Source organism: Somniosus microcephalus, chromosome 3 (assembly GCF_052327205.1).
Source record: "Somniosus microcephalus isolate GS21.2 chromosome 3, FLI_Smic_1.0, whole genome shotgun sequence".
NCBI lineage: Eukaryota > Metazoa > Chordata > Chondrichthyes > Squaliformes > Somniosidae > Somniosus > Somniosus microcephalus.
Genome location: NC_140989.1, coordinates 105,031,078 through 105,056,271, shown reverse-complemented (window position 1 = coordinate 105,056,271; position 25,194 = coordinate 105,031,078). Strand labels below are relative to the sequence as shown.

General features: G+C 38.8%; 1 protein-coding gene across 10 annotated transcripts in view; it reads right to left on the bottom strand.

The window, feature by feature from the left end:
- Positions 1 to 25,194, bottom strand: part of sanbr (SANT and BTB domain regulator of CSR) — a 126,937-nt gene that overhangs the window by 96,818 nt on the left and 4,925 nt on the right. For 6 of the 10 annotated variants that reach the window (XR_015077517.1, XM_085981430.1, XM_085981436.1 and 3 more), the window contains exons 2-6: positions 22,806 to 22,971; positions 14,422 to 14,602; positions 12,667 to 12,757; positions 9,075 to 9,313; positions 3,516 to 3,574 (exon numbers count right to left, since the gene is read on the bottom strand). Coding sequence is in view for 9 of the 10 variants with exons in the window: in XM_085981430.1 (XP_085837556.1) it covers positions 3,516 to 3,574; positions 9,075 to 9,313; positions 12,667 to 12,757; positions 14,422 to 14,602; positions 22,806 to 22,955 (720 nt within the window). In the remaining variant the exon portion in view is untranslated. Of the gene's footprint in view, positions 1 to 3,515; positions 3,575 to 9,074; positions 9,314 to 12,666; positions 12,758 to 14,421; positions 14,603 to 22,805; positions 22,972 to 25,194 lie in introns of those variants that run through there. The other 4 variants (XM_085981435.1, XM_085981433.1, XM_085981434.1 and 1 more) reach the window with 2 other exon arrangements.

The following is a 25,194-nucleotide window of genomic DNA, read 5'->3' as shown; positions in this document are numbered from 1 at the left end:
AGGACAATCCTAGTACAGTAACTATAGGCCGGTCAGTTAAACATCAGTGGTGGGTGAAGTTTTAGAAACAATAATCAAAGAAAAAATTAACAGGCACTTGGAGAGATTTAAGCTAATTAAGGAGAGCAAACACGGATTTGTAAAAGGCAGATCGTGTTTGACTAATCTAATTGAATTTTTTGATGAAGTAACAGAGAGGATTGATGGAGAATGCAATGGATGTTGTCTACTCGGAAGCTCTCTCGCTCACGAGGATCATACCAATCGACTGCAACAGGACATAGAAAGGCTAGCAGAATGGGCAGACAAGTGGCAGATGGAATTTAATACAGAGAAGTGTGAGGTGATGCATTTTGGCAGAAGGAACAGGGAGAGGCAATATACACTTAATGGCAAAGTTTTAAAGAGTGTGTGCAGGGACAGAGGGGCCTGGGTGCATAGGTCCCGGAAGGTGGCAGGACATATTGAGAGAGTGGTTAGCAAAGCATATGGGTTCTTGGGCTTCATAAATAGGGGTATTGAGTAAAAAAGTAGAGAAGTTATGCTGAACCTTTATAAAGCGCTGGTAAGGCCACAACTGGAGTATTGCATCCAGTTCTGGTCACCACACTTTAGGAACGATGTGAAGGCCCTTAAGAGGATGCAGAGGAGATTTACCAGAAAGGTTCTGGGGATGGGGGATCTTAACTACTAGGACATGTTGGAGAAGCTGGATTTGTTTTCATTAGAGCAAAGGAGGTTGAGGGGCGATTTGATAGAGGTGTACAAGATTATGACAGGTTTGGATAGGCTAGATGGGGAAAGGCTATTCCCACTAGTTGATGGTACAGGGACTAGGGGACACAGATTTAAGGTTTTGGGCAAGAGATACAAAGGGGACGTGAGGAAAAACTTTTTTTTACGCAGCAAGTGGTGATGACCTGGAATTCGCTGCTGACGCAAGTGGTGGAAGTGGAGACACTCAATGTTTTCAAGGGGAGACTGGATAGGCACTTGAGGGAAATAAACTTGCAGGGCTACGGGGATAGAGCGGGGGAATGGGACTGACTGGATTGCTCTACAGAGATCCGGCACGGACTCGATGGGCTGAATGGATAGAGGATTGGTTAACGGACAGAAAACAGAGTAGGGATAAGCGGATCTTTTTCCGGTTAGCAGGTTGTAACTAGTGGGGTGCTGCAAGGATCAGTGTTGGGGCCTCAGCTATTTACAATCTATATTAATGACCTAGATGAAGGGACCAAGTGTGATGTATCCAAGTTTGCTGATGATACAAGGCTAGGTGGGACAATACAGAGTCTGCAAAGGGATATAGATAGATTCAATGAGTGGGCAGTAAGGTGGCAGATGGAGTATAATGTAGGGAAATGTGAGGTTATTCACTTTGGTAGAAAGAATAGAAAAACAGAATATTTTTTAAATGGTGAGAAACTTTCAAATGTTGGTGTTCAGAGATTTGGGTGTCCTCGTGCAAGAAACACAGAAAGCTTGCATGCAGGTACAGCAAGCAATAAGGAAGGCAAATGGCATGTTGGCCTTTATTGCAAGTGGTTGGAGTACAAGAGTAAGGAAGTCTTGCTACAATTGTACAGGGCCTTGGTGAGACCACACCTGGAGCACTGTGCACAGTTTTGGTCTCATTATCTAAGGAAGGATATACTTGCCTTGGAGGCAGTGCAACGAAGGTTCACTAGATCGCTTCCTGGGATAAGAGGGCTGTCCTGTGATGAGAGATTGTGTAGAATGGGCCTATACTCTCTGGAGTTTAGAAGAATGAGAGGTGATCTCATTGAAACATACAAGATTCTGAAAGGGATTGACAGGGTAGATGCTGAGAGATTGTTTCCCCTGGCTGGAGTGTCTAGAACTAGGGGGCATAGTCTCAGGATAAGGGGTGGGCCATTTAAGACTGAGATGAGGAGGAATTTCTTTACTCAGAGGGTTGTGAATCTTTGGAATTCTCTGCCCCAGAGGGCTGTGAATGCTGAGTCTTTGAGTATATTCAAGGCTGAGAGGGATAGATTTTTGGACACTAGGAGAATCAAGGGATATGGAGATTGGGCAGGAAAGTGGAGTTGAGGTTGATGATCAGCCATGATCTTATTGAATGGCGGAGCAGGCTCGATGGGGGCGTATGGTCTACTCCTGCTCCTATTTCTCATATTCATATGTGCCATATGACTGTGACTGTGTGTGCAGTCAGAGTCATGGGAGGTTCATAGTATGGAATAACCTTACACGAGATGGAGCATTTCAACTCACTTAAGCTTCAACTTAGATGGTTTACCTGTTGGCTGATGTAATAGTTGCAAGTATGATATTTGCAGATAAATGTAAGTTAGTGTCAGGTACTATAGGAATCAAACATAATCAGAGTGAAATGGAGGTGCAATCAGCTTAACTATTGAACTTTACAATAACAACTTGTATTTATGTAGCGCCTTTAACATAGTAAAACGTCCCAAGGTGCTTCACAGGAGTATTAAAAGACAAAAAATTTGACACTGAGCCACATAGAGAAATTAGGGCAGGTGACCAAAAGTTTGATCAAAGAGGTAGGTTTTAAGGAGCGTCTTAAAGGAGGAAAGAGAGGTAGAGAGGCGGAGAGGTTTAGGCAGGGAATTCCAGAGCTTAGGGCCTAGGCAACAGAAGGCATGGTCACCAATGGTGGAGTGATAATCAGGGATGCTCAAACCACTGCTATAGAATCTTGCACAAAGTAGTGTGACCTCCCTATTATTCTAACTTGCTCTAAATACAACCAACATTTCAAAGAAAATGTTTTATTTGTGCTACATTTATGTATTTAGAACTATTTTATAAAAATATCCTATTCATGAAAGCAAAAAAAAAAACTAATCTGCTTTGGGATGGATATCAAAGTTAAAAAAAGACTATTTAACTTGGTATACAATGGAATCATTATCTGTTGCTAGGTTAGGATGGGCATAAACATTTGCTAAAAACCGTATTTTCATATACAAATGATAATCTTGGCAATTATCAAGCCAATAGAAAATTGAGGCCTCAGAACAACTACTGGCTATGTTTGGGAACCAAATGTTAGAAAATTGCCCTGCATTTCGATGAACAGTACAACAGTAAGTTTTATCGTATCTGCACCGCCTTTATCCGAGAAAAGCTGACTGACTGTTCTGGTAATGGAGGAAGCCAGCTGAACCATCCCCACCTCACCGCTCCTCCCGCCGCATTAGAATCAGCAACCATTTAAAATTGCACGGCTCCTGTAAAATGTGTAGTTACTGCAACATTACATTTACGCAATGTAGACACATTATAAAGTTGCAGATGCCATCCATGAACAGTTTTTACAAATATGGTGCATTTTTATTGTTCTGCATCATAAACAAATAGCTGATTTCATTTAAAATAAACACACTGTACAACTCTGCAGAATCAGATTAAGAGGATAGAAAAGGCAGACAAATCACAACAAACCAGACAAATTAAGTAATACTTTTTCCTTTTTAAAGTTAAAAAGTTAATGCACTCACCAAGGGATCCATTTTCAAAAATTCAGATGAAATGAGTATTGAAATAACATTACTGGGCTCTAAAAATAGAAAAAAAGCAAAAATTGCCACTAAGTCACAAACTGTACCCACAAGTTTCCTAAACACAAGAAGTCTGGTAAACAAATTGCACATTTTATATACATTCAGAATAGTCAAAAGCAATTCTAGTAATAACTAATGCTATCAATTTTATAAAGAAAAAAATGTCAAGTTAGCATTTTCCAAAGGTCTCCACGCCCACAGAATCAATTATGTACCTAGTAGAAAATATTCTGCCACAAAACCTGTAGCAACTTGGTGGTACAATTGCTGCAATTCCGCTATATTAGAATAAACACTAATTTGATTAAGATATATGGTGGGCTCTTAAGAGGAAAACATACAGGGAAGAGGAAAACAGAGGGAAGAAGAGTGAGTCATTGAGTGGGTTTTAGGGAATTATGTAATCGTACAAATTTATTTTTAAATGGAGATTCAATTTTTATTTTCGCCATGAGCACCACCACCTATTAACAGCTTTCCAAGAAGATTTCTGCTGTTTGCAGTGAAATCTAAATGCATGTGTATAAAAAAATAAGATTTAAAATGTGCTATAATTAACAAACAGCAAAAATCTTCCTGTGTGTCACTATAATATTGTATGATTATAATATTGTAATGGTGCTGTAATGTTGCTAATGGATCCATACTAACCATGTGACCACTCAGGACCAGATACCCACATTGGTCTATAAAGTCACTTGGTTAGCATGGACCAATCAGTTCAGTCATGCTGAAAGTTCCCTGTTCCTCCCTGCTGACACTAGAAATTAAACGGAGAAGCAGCAGGATTAGCATTCAGGAAATCAGATGGCCCTCCAGTCCTGATTGAACTTGTGACCTCTCAAAACTCATCATACAAGTCTGCAGCAGCACCCCACTGACTTAGGCACCAACATTGCAACCCGAACAAAAGATCCTATTCTTTCTCCGCTCCAGCTTTTGGCCTCAGTGCGCTCCCACCCTGCTCCAGCTTTGAGTTTCAGACTACTCTACATTCCCTCCCTGCCCCAACTTCAGACCTAACAGATTCACCACTCTTGCCCAGTCCTACTCCCCAAGTTGCACTGACATCCATATGCATTACAGATGTTTGTGGATGTGCCAGCACCGTTCATGGTTACGACTCTGAATCCATCTCCATATCAACAGGAAGACCATCAGGCCCAGGATACAGGCTCTCAATTTTGTACTCCCTCCCAGACAGATACCAGCCTCTCCTCTCCCACCCACTCACCTACCCCAACTAAGCTGCTTCTCATGCAATACTCTGGCATTCAGTTCTCTCCCAGGCTAGACTCTGGCCATTCCTCCCACCATCTTGCCATCAGTCCAGCTTCTCTTTACATCCATGCATGCAACAATACTCCCAAAATTGCCTCTTCCCACTCGGCCTCAACCTCTATTGACCCAGATCCCCACCACTGACCTTTTGTCTTATCTTACTGCCTGCTCCACCTTTTAAACATGCAAAAGATACAAATTCAATAAAGGAATATACAGACACAGTTGGAAACAGAAGGACAGATTTACAGAAAGATCAAAGACGAAGATTGAGATTTGTAGGCAAGCCATTCATAAAGATCAGAAGACTAACAGATAGACACAGAATTTTAAAAAAGAAGAGAAACAGAGGCAGTTGGAGGAAGAGAATTTTTATTTTCCTTGTGAGCAACAGCATGGACAATCAACTAGTTTGTAATTTTTTTGTTTGCGTATTTACATCAAATTTAATTTTGAATCTCCGGGGTGACAGCCAATGATGGTTAGAATGATATAGTTATGTGGAGTCCTTCTGAATTGTTTTGTCCTAGGGCAGGTCCTAATTCATGAGATTCTTGAGCCACTTACTAGGGAAGAGTAGCTGGAGTGGATTCCCGTCGCCTTCCTCAAGATTATTTATCTTCGAAGTACATTCTGCTAAGTAGGCTGCAACCAAGGCTAAAGAGCCCCACTTACCCTTTACGATGGGAGGGGGCCACCTGCACCCATCAGACTCAAGTACCTCCACTGGACGTCAACCCAGTATTCAGAGATGGCGTCTGGTCTCTGCTCACCGGAGCTGTCTGGAGTGGGGCTGAACTCAACCCTTCTGACTCAGAGGCAGGAACACTACCACTGAGCCAGTTGTTAATCTGTCAGGATGCAAGTATGCCACTGGATGTCAACCCAGCATTAAAAGACCATATTCTAGTCTCCACTCGCCAGGACTGTCTGGAATGAGGCTTAAACCCTTCACTAAAGGCTTGTTCTTTTATGATGTTAGTAGCATGAAACAGTTTGACCAATTTTGTCTAGCTAGAAAAAGAGAGCCTTTATTATGTGTTTTGGAAATATTGCTTTATTTACTCATTCATAATCTTAATGTACCCATTATGCTTAAATGCTATCCAATATTCTCATCTAAATAAATTTCACTCTAGAATCTCAAAATGACTGTAGTGTTAATTTATTTGTAGGTGTTAATTACAAAGACCGTAATGCACATCAGTGAATTGTATATTCAAGTACTTTTGCCTGCAGAGGTTTAAAAACTGCTTCAGTCTTTACAAGATATTTATCATTTGATGCGTCACAAATTTTCTCTTAATTACGTTAAAAATCAAAACAGTATATGGATAACTATCAAGAATGAATGCTTTTTTCTGACAGAACACTTTCTAATGGGCAAAATTGTCTCAATGGGTTTAATTTGTTTTTCTGTGAAGTTAATAAATAAGATCATATTGTCCCTTAATTATCTAGCGAAAAAGCTAATAGGGCTTCACTGCAATGTGTGATTTTTCTCAGAGAAAGATTTGAGTGAACTTTATAATGTAATTACAGTACATCCTTAATTCAAAGTCACTTAATTTGAATTATCTGGCAACTTTATTTTTAAAGAACTAAAATCCCACTTTGCTGTGTTATTTAATTTATTGCTTAATTCAAATTATTGAATAATTTGAATCGGTTAGTGCAAACAACTTTGATATCAGGAGTAGACTGTACTACAAAACAAATCATGCAACAGTTTTTATTGGCTCCTTTGGAATGACTCAATACTTGTACCCAACTGGTTGGCCATGAGAGAACTGAACTAAAAAAAATGAATAAATGAAGAGACTACCCAAAACTGTGGAAACAAAGACTGGAATAGTAAACAGAATGCAAAGAAATTATGAGAATTTGCTAATAAAAGGAGTTAAAATGTGACTAAGTACCCACAAACAGTCACGATACACTGAAAATATTTCAACACAGATAGGTGGATGCTTAATTTTAAAAGGGCAAGGGGTAAAGGTTGTACGTCTAACTCGAGTAGCAAGAACAAATATGTATTTTAAGGTTTTCTTTTCGTTCTCTAATTTAAGAATTGCCTATACTATTAAAAACTACATCTGCCTTCACCTTGGCAGCTTCAGGAGATAGATATTTCACATGACAATAATTATTGCAAGATCTGATATCCAAGTTGCATCTTCTCCTATGTAACTCATGTTCTTATGTCCTTTAATACAGGGTGGAACTAATACACCAGATTTCATTGTTTTCCCTACCCCCAATTTATAAATGATTCTTCACCACCCCCCATTTAAGTACCTCTGTGCCAAGTATGAATACCTCATCATGATGCTGGGTATGGAAACTGTGCCAGTCTGAATTAGCCGCTTGAAGACAAATATGAACTGTAAAGGGTGGCTACCACCATTTGGTGATTTCTTCAAGTGGCATTGCTAAGACTGAGAACTCACCGATGTAGGGAATTGCACTATAAAACCACATCTTGCCATCATGTTACACAGTCTGGTACACCATTTTCAAATCTTCCAATAGCTTTAACTAAGGAATCAAACTAGTAAATTGAAGACAATGGGGCAGATTTTGCAGTCGGTGGCGTACCTACGGAGTACACCGCCAGTATCCGAATAGTATTCGAACTTACCTGATGGAGACCATCTTTCATGAACTAGCTCTCGGACACTGCATACTCGAGGGCAGTATAATGGCCCACAGATCCCAGGGGTACAGCGTGTGCATTAGCGTACCTGGGATCACGTGGGCCTGTTGCTCCAATCAGTACACCGAAGGGAAAGTGTCAACCTCCGATACTGGTAACTTTCTTTATATTTCTTTTCACCCAATGTTATATTTTACAGAATTACCTGCATTTGGATGTATTATTAGAATAATTACAAGGACTAGGAGAATAAAAATAGTTCCAAAATGACCCGCTCTCTCTCACACACAGACCCACCTAAAATTATTATTTGGGAATTCATTCTTAAATCTAATTTAGGAATTAGAGTTCTGATAAATCATTCAAGCTCTGTGAAATTACATATAAATTACATCTATAGGAAGCGGAAATATCAGACAGTATTAACAGGTGATACAAACATAAATACAACAGAGCCCAAACAAAGATCTGAAATATCTGTGCATTAATCATTGGAGGTGTTTTGGACAGTTTTACAATTCATTACATCATATTCCGGAGCTAATAGAATAGAATGTCTCTATCTAATCCCCCTACGCTGATGCAAACAGGCCCTGCACCGGTTTGCATCAGCCGTAAAATTTTCGTACGTAATTGCTGGGCAGTTGGTGGGCAATTAGCCGAACTTTGCGCCAGCAATTGGGATTTCCAAGGCGGAGCGGATGATCTGTCAAATCTGAACTTGACAGATCGCAAGTTCAGGATTTAGCGCATGCGCTCGAAGTTGTGGTCCATTTCAAAGGCAGTATGGTGGCACACCAAGTACGCCATCATACCCACCGTAAATTCTGGCCCACTGTACAGATTTTTTCATCAAAGCTCTTCCCGATATTTGAAAATTAAACTATGAACAATGCTCTATTCATATTTTCAAAAGGAAGTTAATATACAAGCAGAAAAAGACACCCAAGTTATTTAAAATCTATTACAACTTTTTCATTTTCCATTTCCTGTCAATGAGGTACTTAAACCACAACCTTGCTTATGGTTAATAAGTAGTAATAAATGAAACAGTATGATGGTCAAGTCTTGCAATTTGAATCATCTGGCTGGAAGGCAGTCAGTGCTTATGAACATAGTGTAGGCATATGACACAGCATGACAGCAAGCAAAAACAAACGAACCAAGCGAGACCGTGAAACACAAACACAGTTCTAGATTATAAAGCAATTAAGATTGATAATTCTTAAATTATTAGTACACAAGATGAAGATAATTGATTTTTTTTTAATGTCTTGTAATGTGAGAATAAAATGGTGACAAAATGTGCAATTGTGGGTTAAAAGCTATAAGAGTGGCAAACAGCAGTACTATTTTATTTATCAGCACAAAACGTATAACTTGTTGAAAAAGGATTTGGAATTTGGGGGGAAAAAGTACAAAGTAATGACACTATAGGAAAAATTAAATAACGTATGTATAATTATATCACCATTGAGGAAAAATAAGTTCAGTAACAAACTATGACTAATCTTTGCTGTACAAATACCTCCTAATTAAAGTGTAACCCTAATACATACCTAGTTCTGGTTGTTCAGTTTGTCCTTGATACTTTAGTTTCCTCTTCACATAGCTCATCAACCAGGCAAAGATATGGACATCACAGTGCACCGATATATCTACTTCTTGCCAGCGTTGTGCATCAACAGAGAGATACTCAGCAAAGTACTTCATCTCACTGACTAGTAGCTTCCGAGGACAAACAAAATCATGCTTCAGGTTTTTGGCTTCATCGCAAACATGGATTACCATGTTGGGCCTTTTATGAAAATAAAAGCATTTTGAAATAACGGCTACAACAAAGACATGGTTCCCATTTTCAATTGCTTACAACTATAATTCAAAAGTGATTAGGAACCAAGATTTGCATTAGCATATGTATTAAATATTGAACGACCTTGTTGACTTTACATCTTGTGTGCTACTGTAACATTTTTGTCAGCCTGCAACATTAATTGCATGTCCATCACTTTTCCGCTCACCTGCCCAGACTTATTTTCTTACATCAATAGATAGTGTTCTTGTATCGTCAAGGGAGGAGGGGGTGGGGAGGTTGTCCAATCTATAGCCATGGGCTATGTGTAGCTCATAAGCCCTGGAAATCTGACCAATGAAGCACTAGAAATTCAGTTGTGTTTATACTTTTTAATGCACTAGATTGCCCTGTTTTCTAATTCACTGGATTGTCCTGTTTCAACACCATAGACTTGAAGCTTTGGAAATCACTGTATTTAGCCTTGTTGCCTCATTGGTATATAAATTCAATATGACCACTAAAATCTGTTAGTATACACAACTCAGATACATACAAATAAATAGGAATATTGATTTAAATTTTAGACGTGGCCCACAAGACTCCCTGATTGGCTCAGTGGGTAGCACTCTCACCTCGGAGTCAGAAGGTAGTGGGTTCGAGCCCCACTCCATGGACTTAAGTACTTCATTGGCTATAAAGTGCTTTGAGGCGTCCGGTGGTCGTGAAAGGTGCTATATAAATGCAAGTCTTTCTTTTTCTTTCTGATGTGCACCTAAGCAGCTCACAAAAACAAAGGCATGGACACTCATATAAGCAAAATTCTGATGAGACTAGCACACTACCAAGCAATCATGGGTAATCCTCACTATATGTCTCTTTGGTATAACGCTTTCTCACTTGGAATGCATTTTTTTCATAGCTTCGGATGCTGTAGTTCTCACCGATTCACTGAAATATATGTTAGTTTTCACCTTTTTAAGAAATTAAACATAGCAAAATCATGCTTATGAAAAAGACAGGCATGGAGAAAAAAAACCAGTGTGTCTTAAATTACTTTTAACATAATTTCTGTTAAAAGCAAAGAGTCAACTGCAGACTGGTATTTTACTCACCGTGTATACATATTTTGTGTCTTTAACTATCTTCATTAAAGTTTTTACTTGAAAACTTCACACTCTCCCAAAATCCTGGTCCAGGATGGATATTTGTGCCCATACCATGGCTATTATCTTAAGGCAGATACTGCAGCCTGAGCATGTGCAGTGTGCACAACTTCCCAGGATGCAATAGTACTATTTAGCTAGCAAACTGAAAGAATGCTTTCCTTTCCGTCTCTAACAATATCTATTTGGCTGTTTTTCCAAGATTATGTGACAAAATGCTCGAGGACAAATGTCAAACGTTATATTCAAGTAATTTTTGATTTTATTTTAAAACAGTGGTGGAGAGTGTGAGAAAAGGGAAAAAAACAACTTAACCGATTACTGTTGTAGCTTTAGTTGGTTCTGAATCTCACATTCTGCAAACTTGAGAGAGTGTATTAAGTTGAGAGATGCACTAATGAGTTATTTTTTAAAGTTCAATTTTTAAAAAGCCACCAATTATCCCTTATTTTGTTAATAGTTAGAAGATGTTAACATTCTTACTGATGAGAGAGAGAGAGAGAGAGCGCAAGAAAAAAAGAAGAAACTTTCAAAAGCCAGTCACAAAACACTTAATTGAGAAAAAGTTAGAAACCAGGGAAGTCCTCACCTCCACCCAATGCTGTCAGGCCCATGTGTTCCCACCACCCCCGCCCCCCACTCTCTCTGCTGACGGACACCAGAGGTGCAATCAACCCACATTTCACCCCAGTTCTGCTAAACCTCAGGTTCCCCCTCCATAGTTCCACCAAACTCCAGGGTCCAAGGTGATGAGTTTGTTGGGTGGTCCACCATTTTGGCTTTCTTTGTGGGTTTTAACAGGCCAATGCTTTTCTTCATTATTCTTCGTTGCAGCTATCATTTAAATCGCTAAGTGGTAACATTGAGTTCTAAATCATGCACTGTGTTGATATGAGGAATAGCAGTTCATAAGTAACCAACAAATGCAGGTACAACATCAGAGAGGTTTTGTCTGCACCAGTCCTTGCCTCAAGACCCATATTTATAGATCCCTCCATGCTTCTTAGACATGTCAGAGACACGTCTTCACCACCTCTGCTTCAAAAGATAGGCTGTCATAGCTCTACCATTTGCTACAGGACACTCTACACACAACTACTGGAACAGGACAGCTCTGTCCCGTAGAAATGAAGGTAACCATAGCATGAAGTATTCATGCTACTGGATCCTTCTATGCCAACCAGGGACACCTGCAGTGCACGCATGTATTAAGCAAGTGACGAAAGTTATATTTGGAAATGGCAATAACTTCACTACTTTCCTTGTGGAAAGGAGGCACCAGCTGCATATGGTGTAGAGCTTTCAGCATGGCAGGGTTCCCTCAATTTCAAGGTATCACATGTGAGCAAACAGGTCTCCTCATATCATGCCTATGGGCAGTGAGTGTTTGCACTCATATTTAGGTGGTATCTGAACACAAACATCATTATGGCAATTAGTTCTCCAACATTCTCCTTGGCTCTATGCTATACAAACTCTAAACTAATTCAGGACTCTGCAGTCTGTAAGCTATCTGGCACACAAAGCTCACTCCTATCCTCACCATCCATCATTGGCTTCCTGTCTCCCAGCATATCAATTTAAATAACCCCTTTATGAAATCCCTCTATGCCATTGCTCCACTGTACCTCTGGAACCTTCTGTAGTCCTATGTCAAAGCACACGAGCCATTCTTCAGACTCGGGTAGAAAGTGTGCCCCTCTTCACGGTTGCTGGCATAGCCTTGAGCCACCATGCCTCTAAACTCTGAAGTTCGCATGAACATCCTCACTTTGCTACATTCTTCCAAAATTTTCTAGTGTTCCTCAGTCACCTCCACTAACTTTTCTACTACTTCCATTAAATACCGTTGGATATTTTACTACACAAAAGGCACTATATAAATGTCAGCTATTGTAATTCTACAACTAAATTTAAAATACTCAATGCCTTCTAACCATAAACATTTCAAAATGTTGTCAGAAGCTTAATACTTGTTCTTCTAATCATTGTAACTCTTTACATTTTTACGCATACATGTTTACCTACAGTAACATGGGTCTGGTCCATCTAAATCTATCCATTTGTTTCAAAAAATTGGATTTTGTATGTTCCAGTTAAAATCTTTTAAAAACAAGTAATACTCATCAGTATGACTCAATGAGGTCTGATTGCATCCCTTTACAGAAATAAATAAATTTCATTGTTACCTACCCTTGGCTTTCATCCAGTTTGTTTTCATCTTTATCAGTTGAACCATTTTCTTTTAGAGAACAATTTCTTCCTGACGATACAGCAGTCCGCCCTTGAATATTTAAAGGATATTGAAACTACACATTAGTCATAGTAAAATAAAGTACATTGCATTAATCAGAAAGTCAAATGCATGATTCAACAATTAGCTTTTCTCTCATGAATTGAAATAAAATTTGAGACATCAAGAAAATGTGATGCAAGCCATCTGAATGCCCTTCCATCTCATCAATGACCGTGCTCAACACTAAATTATATTCAGCTTACAGCTTTACACAAGATGAGCAGATTGAAATGAAAGTCCCAAAATTAGTGGATCACACACCTACTGAGGTGACAGGAGTCCTGTTGAAGGCCTCAAGAACACGTCAAATCTTTACTCAGGAAATATAATCTACCCTGGAGGGAACTCATTACCTTCCTCAAGAGGCCCACTTGCTCCGTTCAGAGCAGATTGCACCAAGTAGTTCTTGGATGGGTCCTTGTCGGGCCTCTTCTTCTGTCAGAGTGGCAAGCAGCCACTGCAGCAACCTTGTAAGCACATAACATCCACCCTGGCCATTTAAATGACTCTGTTCCCACAATATGGGACAGGGTCAGTGTCTTCAGGCATGGGCCGATGGGGGTTCTGCTCCACCACACTTGTGCCAACAGAGCAGAAACTAGGAATTTCAGGACCCGTGTGCTTATGCTGAAGGGCAAGTTTGATGTAATAAAAAGACATAATCTCTTCAAGTATCTCGTGTTTTGAATTGATTTATGTATTTGTTAACGTTTTAGCACTTTATTTCTGTTTCTGAATAGTAGTAAGAGTGCTTTCTACATTGATGGCACTCTTTCTTTTAGGTGGCCGATATTGCCTTTCAGAAGATAGGACACAGGGTGCCCAGAAGTGTGACAATACTTGCACAAAGTCCTCTAAAGAGGAAAAGTTTAGGTGTATCTCAGTTGCTTGAGCCACTGCCAAGTTATTTTGGAAGTAGCACAGGAAGAGTTACAAGTCTTCAAAACTGATGCATTTACTGGCTAGATGGTAGTAGTTATTATTAGTGAATATCATCAGTATCAAACATGTTGGAGCAGAGAAGGTTAAGGGGAGATTTAATAGAGGTGTTCAAAATTATATGGGGTTTTGATAGAGCAGATAGGGAGAAACTGACAGGAGGGTTGGTAACCAGAGGGGACAGACTTAAGATAATTGGCTAAAAATCCAGGGGAGAAATGAGGAATTTTTTTTTTTTTTTTTTTTTTTTTTAAAAACGCAATGAGTTGTTACAATCTGGAACGCACTGCTTGAAAGGGTGTATGAAGCAGATTCAACTGTAACTTTCAAAAGGGAATTGGATATATACTTGAAAAGGAGAAATTTACAGGGCTATAGGGAAAGAGCAAGGGAGTGGGACTCATTGAATAGTTCTTTCAAAACAGCCGAAAGAGACATGGGCTGAATGGCCTCCTTCTGTGCTGTATGATTCGATGTTGAGATTAAACAGTGTGTTGGGCATTACTCAGTAAGCCATGTATATGGTAAATAAGTGTTAAGAGGCAATTTTCAGCAAAACAATTCGTAGAAGTGAATTTATACCCCATGACTCCCAAATAAATGTTCTAAGTAATTATATCCTGTTCAACATATAGTTTCTTTTAGCTTCTACATTTAAAGTATAATTTAATATCATGTTATAAAGATTTAAACACAGAGCAGACATAACTGACCTGATATTGAACTGTTATTCTGTACCACAGATAACCTAGATTTTTCATCATCTTCATGGTCCAGTAATGTTGATTTAATATATGCGGCTAATGATTTAGATGGACTCCCTTCACACTTGTTTTCATCACAAATATGGGGCATGGTTCCATTGCTTCTTAGCTCTTCAAATCTCTTGGCACACTGCAAATAATTTAAAGCTTGGCTTTAATAATAAACTGCAACATTTCAATCCCTTCCAGTAGCATCTCAAATTCTGCTTTCATCAAATTTAAAGCTACAGGATAATTTTAAAGAAGAGAAATGACAAGAAACAGACCATTTGCCCAGCCAGTCTGTGTTGGCGTTTATCCTTCCCATAAGCAGTAATTCTAATACTATGTGCCCATCCTAGCCCCAGTTCCCTTTATCCCCCTTTCCTCAACCACCTAACCTATTCTTATATAAGCCGACATGGTCTTTGCTTCAATCACTAACTTCAGCAATGCTTTCAACAGCATCACAAACCTTTGTCTAAAAAAAGTTTCTCCTGATCTCTCCTAAATCTCCCCTATTTAATCTTGTATCCAAGTCCCCTGGTTATGGACCCCTCAACCACTGGAACCAGTTTATCCATTCTGTCCCATCCCTTCATAATTCAAATCACTCCCCCCCACCCCATCTCTTCTCCAAATACTTTATTTATTATAATATATCACCTTGCTTTTAATCAATTCAAGTATTTTCCTCCCCAATGCAAAGTACTTGTTAGGTATCCCCGCCAACTTCCATTTATTCTCTACTCTCACCTCTCCTCACATTTGGCAATTCACTTTTGAAGGATATAGTTGCACAATACTTTACTGTTTAGATTTTTTGAGATTCTCTCCTCATACTCCCTCTATTAACCACTTTATTCATTTTTATCATTCCTATAGCCCTGTATTTTTCAATTTTTGTTTGTTTCAACCCTCCATTTAACCACAGTATCTTGAAACATTAAACAGTCTCCTTTTTTAATGGTATATATTTAATCTGTATCTCTGCAATCTCCTTTTTAATGATTTTTGATCTACCAGTCCTATGTGTCAAGTTTTTATTCTATCTCACCTCAACTAGGCCAGTCACCTTCATAAAATCTGCCCTACTCCAATCTGGTGTGCTTATTTTTATATTAACTGTTCCCCTTTCTATTTGGATCTTAAATTTTAATATATTATGGTCACTGGTCCCGAGGCGCTCACTCACATTTAATTAAACTACCTGATCTATTTTGTTACTGAAAACTAGAGTTAGCAATGCCTCTCCCAATGTAAGCATACAATAATACTCCTCATTAGAAGACAACATTTTTTGTCTTATAATACTCCTGTGAAGCACCTTGGGACATTTTACTACGTTAAAGGCGCTATATAAATATAAGTTGTTGTTGTTAAAAGTGCACATATTTTAGGAATTCCCTTCCCTGTCCCAGTCAATGACTTGGTAATTAAAATCTCAGAACAATTGTTATTCCTACTTATTTCCCTGATCGGTCTACAGATTTCCTCTTCAATTTCCCTCCCACGATTAGAGGGGTCTGTAATACAAACCCACTAATGTAATTTATCTTTGATCTCTAACTGTATTGACTCTGAACCTCTTTTTGTGTACATCAATCCTCTATAGCATGTATAGACCCCTTCACCAATATTGCTTCCTTACCTATTCTGTGCCCCTAAAAATATTAAGGCCTGGAATTCCCTGCCAATTTGCACAAAAATATGGTGTAATCGGGACACAATGCCAATCTGGCGCAAAAGATAGAGAAATCTGGGTGTAACTGATCTGTGTTACGCTGGAATTTCTTTGATCTTTTGTACCAGTCTCCAAAACTGTCGCCAGGACTCCATCGCCCATCAGCAGAGCCCTGCCCCCCCATCCACAAAAAGCATCCAAATCAAATTTCCTTCATTTACGTAGGTTCAGAATGGGTATAAATTTTCACCCAAATTTTTCAGCGCACAGGCGTCCTTTGGATTTATGATCTCTCCAATGAGATTGGTAAGTCTAATGGAAGTCATACGGTTGTGACCATAGAGAGTCTAGTTTCCTGAAAACTATTTAAAGTGCATTTCCTTAAATATTCTGAGAAATAAATTCAGGGAGGAGATGTTTAAAAATTATTTGTAGTAGGTAAATATGCATGTTCACATCTAAGACAACAATAGATCCAATTTCGTATGCATTTGATTTTAATCACCACCAGAGCAAGCGGGTGTCTGCTTTTGATAGTCAATGATCACTTTGAAGCCAAGTTAATAAAATGATCACTGCACAGTGCAGGAGGAAAAACTGAAAGAGACCATCAGTTTTTTCTTAAGTAAATTTCTAAAAACCTGACATTAGCAGAAATTCTAGAAAACCTACGTCACTTCATATTAGTAGGTTGGACTGAAACAAATTTACCCCAAGCCTTTTCATACGCTGCCGATATAAGCGGAGAAAAATTAAACATTTAACCCACCAGACTCATCTCGCTCCCAACTACTCCAAATTACATATTTTAGAACATTTTAAAACTCTAAGAAAATGTTCCTGCTTGACAAATGGCTTTGGTTAAAATTTGTGCACATTTTTGAATTCCCATTGCCAGTAGAGTAAGCGTGATTTTCACATTGTACATATTTCAAAAACAGCGCATTCACTTTCCTGTAATTGTGAATTGGGAGCTTTTCAAAACCACTCTGTCTGATTTAATTATTGCTTAGTTACAGACTTAACTGTAATGTTTACTCAGTATAAAGTTATTACTCAGTACAATAAACGTACTGTACTAGGATTTGGCAGTCCAAATCTTCTTTATCCTATACTACTGACATTAAGCTTGAAATGAACAGGCATAATAGTAATCTATACAACATTTTAGAGATGGTGCTGGTAAGTCAGATAAACAACCCGCTCAACAATGGTGCAGTTTTATCACCAACTCTAAAGAAAATAGTTAAAAGAGCTTATATGGTGGTAGGGAATTTGAGCAGGTCCCGAACTGTTGAACAAACACCGATTAAAATGTACTGCAAAGCTTTAAACACAGGTATCACAAAAAAATAGCCTTTAATGAGCTAATTTTGGGTGAATGTTACAATGGGACATCAAACACTTTATTCATGCATTTGAGGAATAGATGAACAGCAAATTAAAATATATTTATTGAATATAGGTAGGACCCCTTCATTCTCCAATTCAAAAGAAATGTTGAATTTGTTTATCCGTAAATAGACATCTCAGAAATAGTTTTAAATCCTCCAATTATTTGTACGCTACAATATCTAATAATGATGCAAAACTTGTTTTTTACGCTCTGGCGTAGTCTACTTAGTTGTACAGGAAATTTCAACATAAATTGGCATTGGCAAAATCAGCATTTGATTGGGCATAACATTCCAATTAGGTCCCCCACAGGAAATTACAGGCCAATATGCTTATTTTCCCACTCCTGCCCAGTTTGCACCAGGTTTATGTTAGTTATATTAAATCTATATATTCTTGTGGCATAATTGTTTCCAATTCCCAGAGTGCTTTTCCCATAGTCAGAGCATTGCAATACATGCACATGTCTTTTCCCTGCTTATAACTAGTCAACTTCAATTTCCTCTTCTACTCCCTTTATTCCTCTGCACACCATCTCTTTGACTGAATTCTTTATTTGTATATTAAATCACATCCATTTCTACTGCTCTGATTACTTTTATTTTCCCTTTGCCTGCACCCCTTGCTTGCTAGTTTAAAATGACACTTCACTTCTCTAGTTATTCATTTTGCCAGTACATTATCTCCCTTCCTGTTCAGGTGCAGCTTATCCTTGTGAAAGCACTCCCATCTTCTCCAGAACTGTTCCCAATGCCTCACAAAACCCTATGACTGGCTGCTCTCCTTCCCCTTCCATAATCCCTACCTTAGCACCTGGGAGGCAACAAAGCATCTTAGACTCTCATTCTGGATGCAAATGATAGTGTCCATCCCTCGAAGTATGGAGTCCTATTACTACTACATTCCTAACTGAATTGCTAACTTTCCTTCCCTCCCAAACCATTTTATGTTCTTTAGTGCCACTGTAATCCACTTGATGGTCCTACCCAGAGTCAGCATCCTCCCCATAGGAAGTCTATCTGTCCTAGCTTTCCCTGAGCTGTGGATAGTCACTACTTCTTCCTTTACCACTGCCAACTCTCAGCAGCTTGACTACACAAAAACTCTAGCTCCAAAAACCTCTCTTCCCCCCCCCACCTCGCTCTGATGTGTTGGAGTGTCTCCAACTCCGCTTCAAGTTTTGAGATCTGGAGCTCAAGTAATTTGAGTTGGAGACACTTCCTGCAGATGTGTTTTCCCGAGTCAATGCCCGTTACTCGAAACTCCAACATCCTGCAGAAATTGCACAGTCCCTTCCTGTGCGCCCATTCTTACTATAAATGTTAGTTGAGTTATAATTAAATTTTACGTTTATTTATTTATTTTTTATTTATTCATTCATGACATGTAGGCGTCACTGGCAAGTCCAGCATTTAATGCCCATCCTTAGTTTCCTTTAAAGGGGTGGTGAGCCACCTTCTTGAACTGCTGTAGCCCATGTGATTACTTACTTCTAGTCTAAGAACATAAGAAATAAGAGCAGAAGTAGGCCATACGAGCCCTCGAGACTGCTCCGCCATTCAATAACAGATCTTCAACCTCAACTCCACTTTCCTGCCCTATTCCCATATCCCTTGATTCCCTTAGTGTCCAAAAATCTATTGATCTCATTCTTGAATATACTCAATTTAAATAAATCAAAACAAAGTCTACTTCTTTGTCTACTTATAATTTTAATACTATTTTGCTCATCCTCCTTCTTCCCTCTGCTCCTAACTCCCACTTCAGCCAAATTCCAAGTACTGATCTCACTCTACATACACCCACTTCACCATGTGCTCTCTGCTCAAGCTAGTGTGCTACAGGTTGAGTGTCCAAAATCCGGAGTTCCGGAATCCGGACTCCGAGACGATTGGTGGCAGGGTCGTCCGGAATCCGTAAACTGTTCCGGAATCCGGACACCCTGTCAAACTGCAACCTGGGCCCAGGCATTTCCAGACTCGGAACGTGTTTCTGATGCCCGAAGTTCGGAAATGTCAGAGCCCAGGTTGCGATATTTCCAGACTTCGGACATCAGAAACACGTTCCGAAGTCCGGAAAAACACGAAAACCAGCTCGGCCTTGGTCCCGAGGTTGCCAGATTCGGGACGCTCAACCTGTACTACTATCTCTCTTTTTACACTCCTGAAAACTATCCAGGCTGAGAAAAGGAATGAGGTGTCTGTTCCCTGCCACCCATTATCTTTCCCTGTTAGAACCAATAGCACTGCACACTCATTTTTAGATTTAGTAATATGTGTAAGCCAAGATGTCTTGCATTCCAGAAGCACTTGAGATGTCAATTATAAGTTGTATTTTTATTAAGCACAGCTACAGAGGTCATATTCTTCCTTTCACCCTTCACAATAGAATGTGGCAACACTGGGCCACATTTTGCGACCCCTACGGGTGCGTACGCGCCCATAAGGGCCGCGCAAGTTCCGGGTTTAAGCATGCGAAGCACGTGTGCTAAAACCCGGAAATTGCGATGTCAAGAATTCTCTTGACAGATGATTCGCATCCCCAGGAAAAGGGCCTCCGCGGGCAGAGAGTTGTGCTATTTGCCCAACTTCCACCCGCTGAATGCCTGTGAAATTCTTACGCTTGGTAAAAGCAGGCATAAGGCAGCTTTTACCAGCATAAGAGTTTTAAAAAATAGAAAAATAAAATGTTATCACTTATTAAAAAGACATTAAAAACCCTGTCCAATAAAGGGAAGTTTATTTTTAGCCCCATTTTTGTTTTTAAATTTTTTATTTAAAATATTTAATTAAATGGCATTTTAAATATGTAATTTGAAAAAAAATTATTTCATGTGTTGGTGTATTTTTTTTAAAGTGATCTCCATTCATACTTATGGGGATTCCGTACATACGGAACTCCCATAAGTATGAATGGGAATCCCTTCTTTTATTGGTTGGGCCGGCCCACGTGATCCCAGGGTGCTTGCAAACCGCATGCCTCCCTGGGATATGTGGGCCTCTACCCGCACATACCCGGAGAGGCCCAGGAGCACAAATCTCCCTACCTTGCGGGCCACCAGGTAAATTTGTAGAGTTTTTGCTGGTCGGAGGCATCTGCCCGCGGGGAGCCTCCGAACGTATATTTTGGGCCATTATGTTTTGAAATATCAATTCTGGGATATTGGAGTTATCAGACATATCTATGAAATAAAATATTAACCAATGTGACTCCAAGAAGCTCCCAGTGCCCCTTCATGACTGTGAAAATGAATTCTGAACTTAAAGTGGTACACGTAATTTTCATACAATTAGAGTATCCTTTGTCAGTAGGATGCAGTTGATTCTCAATATAATAATTATGTGGAAAATAATGAATACCCGAGAGTGATTACAAGGCTTTAACCTAAATGAGGGGTCAGGTGATGTCAGTCTATAAGAACTGAAGGTCAAATAGTTTATTACCATCACCCAAAACCCAAACACAATTAGTCGCATCACCCCTATATATCTGTACTTTTCTAAAAACCATTTAAACTGTGCAGTTTGTAAACCCAATTTTATATATGAGTGTTTAGGAAATATGATTGATGATACCAACAGCCAGTCTGCTTCACGTAACTAGACTTACAATAATAGTCATAGGAACATAAGGAACAGGAGTAGGCCATTCAGCCCCTTGTGCCTGCTCCACCTTTCTATTAGATCATGGCTGATCTGTACTTCAACTCCATTTACCCACTTTTGTTCCATATCCCTCAATACCCTTACCTAACAAAAATCTATCTATCTCCGTCTTGAAAGCTCCAATTGTCTTAGCATCCGCAGCCATTTGGCAGGGAGTTTTACCAGATTTCACTACACCTTGTGTGAAAAAGTGCTTCCTGATTTCACTTCTGAATGGCCCAGATCTAATTTTAAGATTATGTCCCCTTGTTCTTGATTCCCTCACTAGAGGAAATAGTTTCTCTGTATCTACCCTATCAAACCCTTTTAACATTTCATACGTCTCCATTAGATCACCCCTCAATCTTTTATACTCAAGGGAATACAAGCCAAGTTTTTGCAATCTGTCCTTGTAATTTAACTCTATGGCCCAGTATCATTCTGGTGAACCTGCACTGCACCCCATCCAAGACAAATATATCCTCCCTGAGGTGCTGGGCCCAAAACGGAATGCAGTGCTCCAAATGGGGTAGAATGTCAACTTAAAAGTGTCTAAAATAATGATAAATCTGAAGTACTTCTGTAATTAAAGAGATGAAAATTATTGTTGGATCTTAAGTGAAAACGTTTTACGGAATATTGAAAAAAAGATCAGCATTGTGCAAACCCGTCTTCTTTCTTTTATGTTAATGTATGGAGTTATTTCCCATATGAAGGATAAGTTGTAATTAGAAAACAAGTCTTGGATTATTTTTTGAACAATTATTTAAATAACATTTTTGTCTAAAAAGATTTCATTAAAAAAAGGAATATGAAAAGAAACTATTTTACACCTTATTTGTAAAATAGTTTCTTTTGTCAAAAGGATATTCAACTTAAATCAAACCTATCTATTGGGAAATCAATCTTAAACGATTACTTAGCAGAATCAAGTAGAAACTCTCATTAATAAATAACCTAACTGAAATTGATGCCAGGAACCTGAAGACAAATTTCTATATATGCTCTGGTTTTAATGTTAGGAAGCCAGATGGCATTTCTGTGAAATGATACAGGCTACCAAACTTTGAGTCCAACTACTGTGATAATGTTCCCAACAATAATCAATTGGAAATAACAACAGAAAATGCTGGGAAAACTCAGCAGGCCAGGCAACATCCATGGAGAGAAATTAGAGTTGACGTTTTGGGTCGAACCCTTTTTCAAACTGGAAAGGAAATAAAATAGATCGAAGGCAGGGCTGTGATAGAACAAAAGAAGTAAAAGAAGTAAAAGAGACATTAAGAGGTATTCAAAACCAGACGAGATGGTAATAGGACAGTGGAGACAAAAGACGGCTCAGATTAGGTGTGAAGTGTACTGGCAGGATGGGAGACAGCTGCCGTGTGGGAGAGAAAAAAAAAAGGGGGGGGGGATCCAAAACAAAGGGGTGGGAAAAAAGTAAGTAAAAATGTAATAGGGGCAGAGGTTATGATCTGAAATTGTTAAACTCGATATTGAGTCCGGAAGGCTGCAATAATCAATTGGACTTGTTAATTAGATAATAAGTTTCAATATAATATTATTTACTCTTGATTGGAAAAGTAGAAATTTGTTTAAACCTCAAAAGGCAAAACAGTAACTTACAGTACCTGCTTGGCTGTGACTCCTGGTATGAGTCTAGCTACACTTTCCCAGTTGATAGGCTGGACTACTCCTAATAAAGAGCGGAGAATCATATCCAGCACCAATCCTTGGTTCTCATAAAGAAATGGGACACTTATTGAACACGTGTGACTCATCTTGTTTTCTACTAGACTGAGAAAAAGTAGCAATTTAGTTAAAAATGTTAACAAGTACTGCAAGTAGCATCACTAGTTATTGCAGGCAACCCCAGTTGAGTATTTGGATTTGAGTTTTTAGTTAATTTAGCGTAGCCAGTTATAAGTATATTTTTTAAACACTTTGGTGTCCTTGGCATGAAACACGAGATGTATAATTTGAAATACAGGGTGTAACTATTTTATCTATAATTAGTTTATGGAAATAATTCTGCTGAACTGATAGAACTTCATCTGGTACTGCACTGAATTAAAACTAATTTGGTTAAGTTCAATTATATTTGCATTTGATAGAATGTCAATAATATTAGAAACATACAGGGAAGGAGGTAGAGAAAGTAGGCTATTGTTGTCTGAACACATACACAAACACGATTTTAAAAATACACATACAATGATTTTTCATAATATAATCTGGGGAGGAGGATAAGCAAAACACTCGTGATGATGAAAATTCTGGCACCAAGTAACGTGTACCCTTCCCAGGGAAAATTCTCTGCACATAATCAGTCATTTACTATTTTTTAGCAGTTTCTTTAGCAAGGAAGGATAAGTATCCATACTCATATACACAATTCTATGGCCCAGTGGGTGGGCAGGCTACCCACTCCCAGATGCTGGTTATGCTACTTAATGCAGACATTAGTTGATGCACAGGTGCAACAAGGAACGGTCAATTTCCTCTTTTTTTTTTGCTGTTGGCTAACCTTCTTCATTACAGGGCAGCTGATATAGGGAACTCACCACATGTACAACTCAAATTTACTCTGCACTAATAGTTCACCATCTTATAGCATATTGGCAAACTATCATTTTATTTTCTTTAAACTAATACCTATCCATTCTTGTTGCCCAAAGTATTGTGGCTGCCTGAATGTTATCTGTTCATTCATTGATGATATCATCCAACAAAGTGTCCAGATTGATGATGTTGGCAAACAGTGGTTGGCTCATCTGGCAACAATGGCAGACCAGGCATACACTGTTCTGTTGCCAATGCACTGTGTAGTTATGATCAACTACAAAGCAAATGTGAGATTGCTAACCTTTCTACCTAGTCTGTGTTGCTGTGTGACTGGAATATCAGTATCTGGACAAGAAACCTGATAAAGCATTGGAGTTTTAAATTATGATCTAAATTTCAAAACCTATTCTCGGGATTATAATTTTCAATTATATGAAACATATTTGTAGTTATCTTCATATTAATTTAAAATGTTTTACAAATATTTAGATACTTTCAATATATTAACAGCACAATTATCCTCCTACCATTGTTTGTTTTATGTGACTAGATCATTAAACATTCAGACTTTTTTTTTTGCAGCCAGTCCTTTATATTTCCATTGGCTATGTACACACAGAACTCCAAAATATGTTTAACCATAGACATTTAATGCACAGGGGGGCATTCAGCCTATTGTGTCTGTGCTGGCTCTCAACAACTTGCATTTATATAGCACCTTTAGTGTATAGTAAAATATCCTAGTGCTTCACAGAAGCGTTACCAAACAAAATTCGACACCGAGCCACATAAGGAGATATATGGGCAGATGGTCAAAGAGGTAGGTTTTAAGGAGCATCTTAAAAAGGAGAGGTAGAGGGGTTTAGGGAGGGAATTCTTTACTTGAGAAATCCACTAATCCGACTTACTTGCTCTCTTGCCTTCTATCTTCCTGTTTCAAGTATCTATCCACTTTTCCCCATAACAATTCAATAATCGGTGCCTCAACGACTCCCTGTAGCAAAGCATTCTACTCTCTCAACTCTAAAGACATTTCTCTTGATCGCTCTCCTCATTCTTACTGACAATTTTAAATCGACTCCCAAACCAAGGAAATAGTATTTCGCTATTCACTATCAACACATTCATAATTTTATAGATCACTTCAATCTCCTCTTAGCCTTCTCTGCTCCAGTGGAAATAGTTCATGTATCAGAGAGGGTTGATGAAGGAAGTGCAATAGATGTATATATGGACTTTCAAAAGGCATTTTATAAAGTACCACATAACTTATTTGGAAAATAGAAGCACATTGTATTAAAGGGACGGTGGTAACTTGGGTATGTAATTGGCTAAGGGATAGGAGGTAGAGAGTAGTGGTGAACAGATGTTTTTCTGACTGAAGATAAGTATGCAGTGGGGTCTCCAAGGAGTTGGTATCAGCACCATTGCTCTTCTTGTTGTATATAAATGACC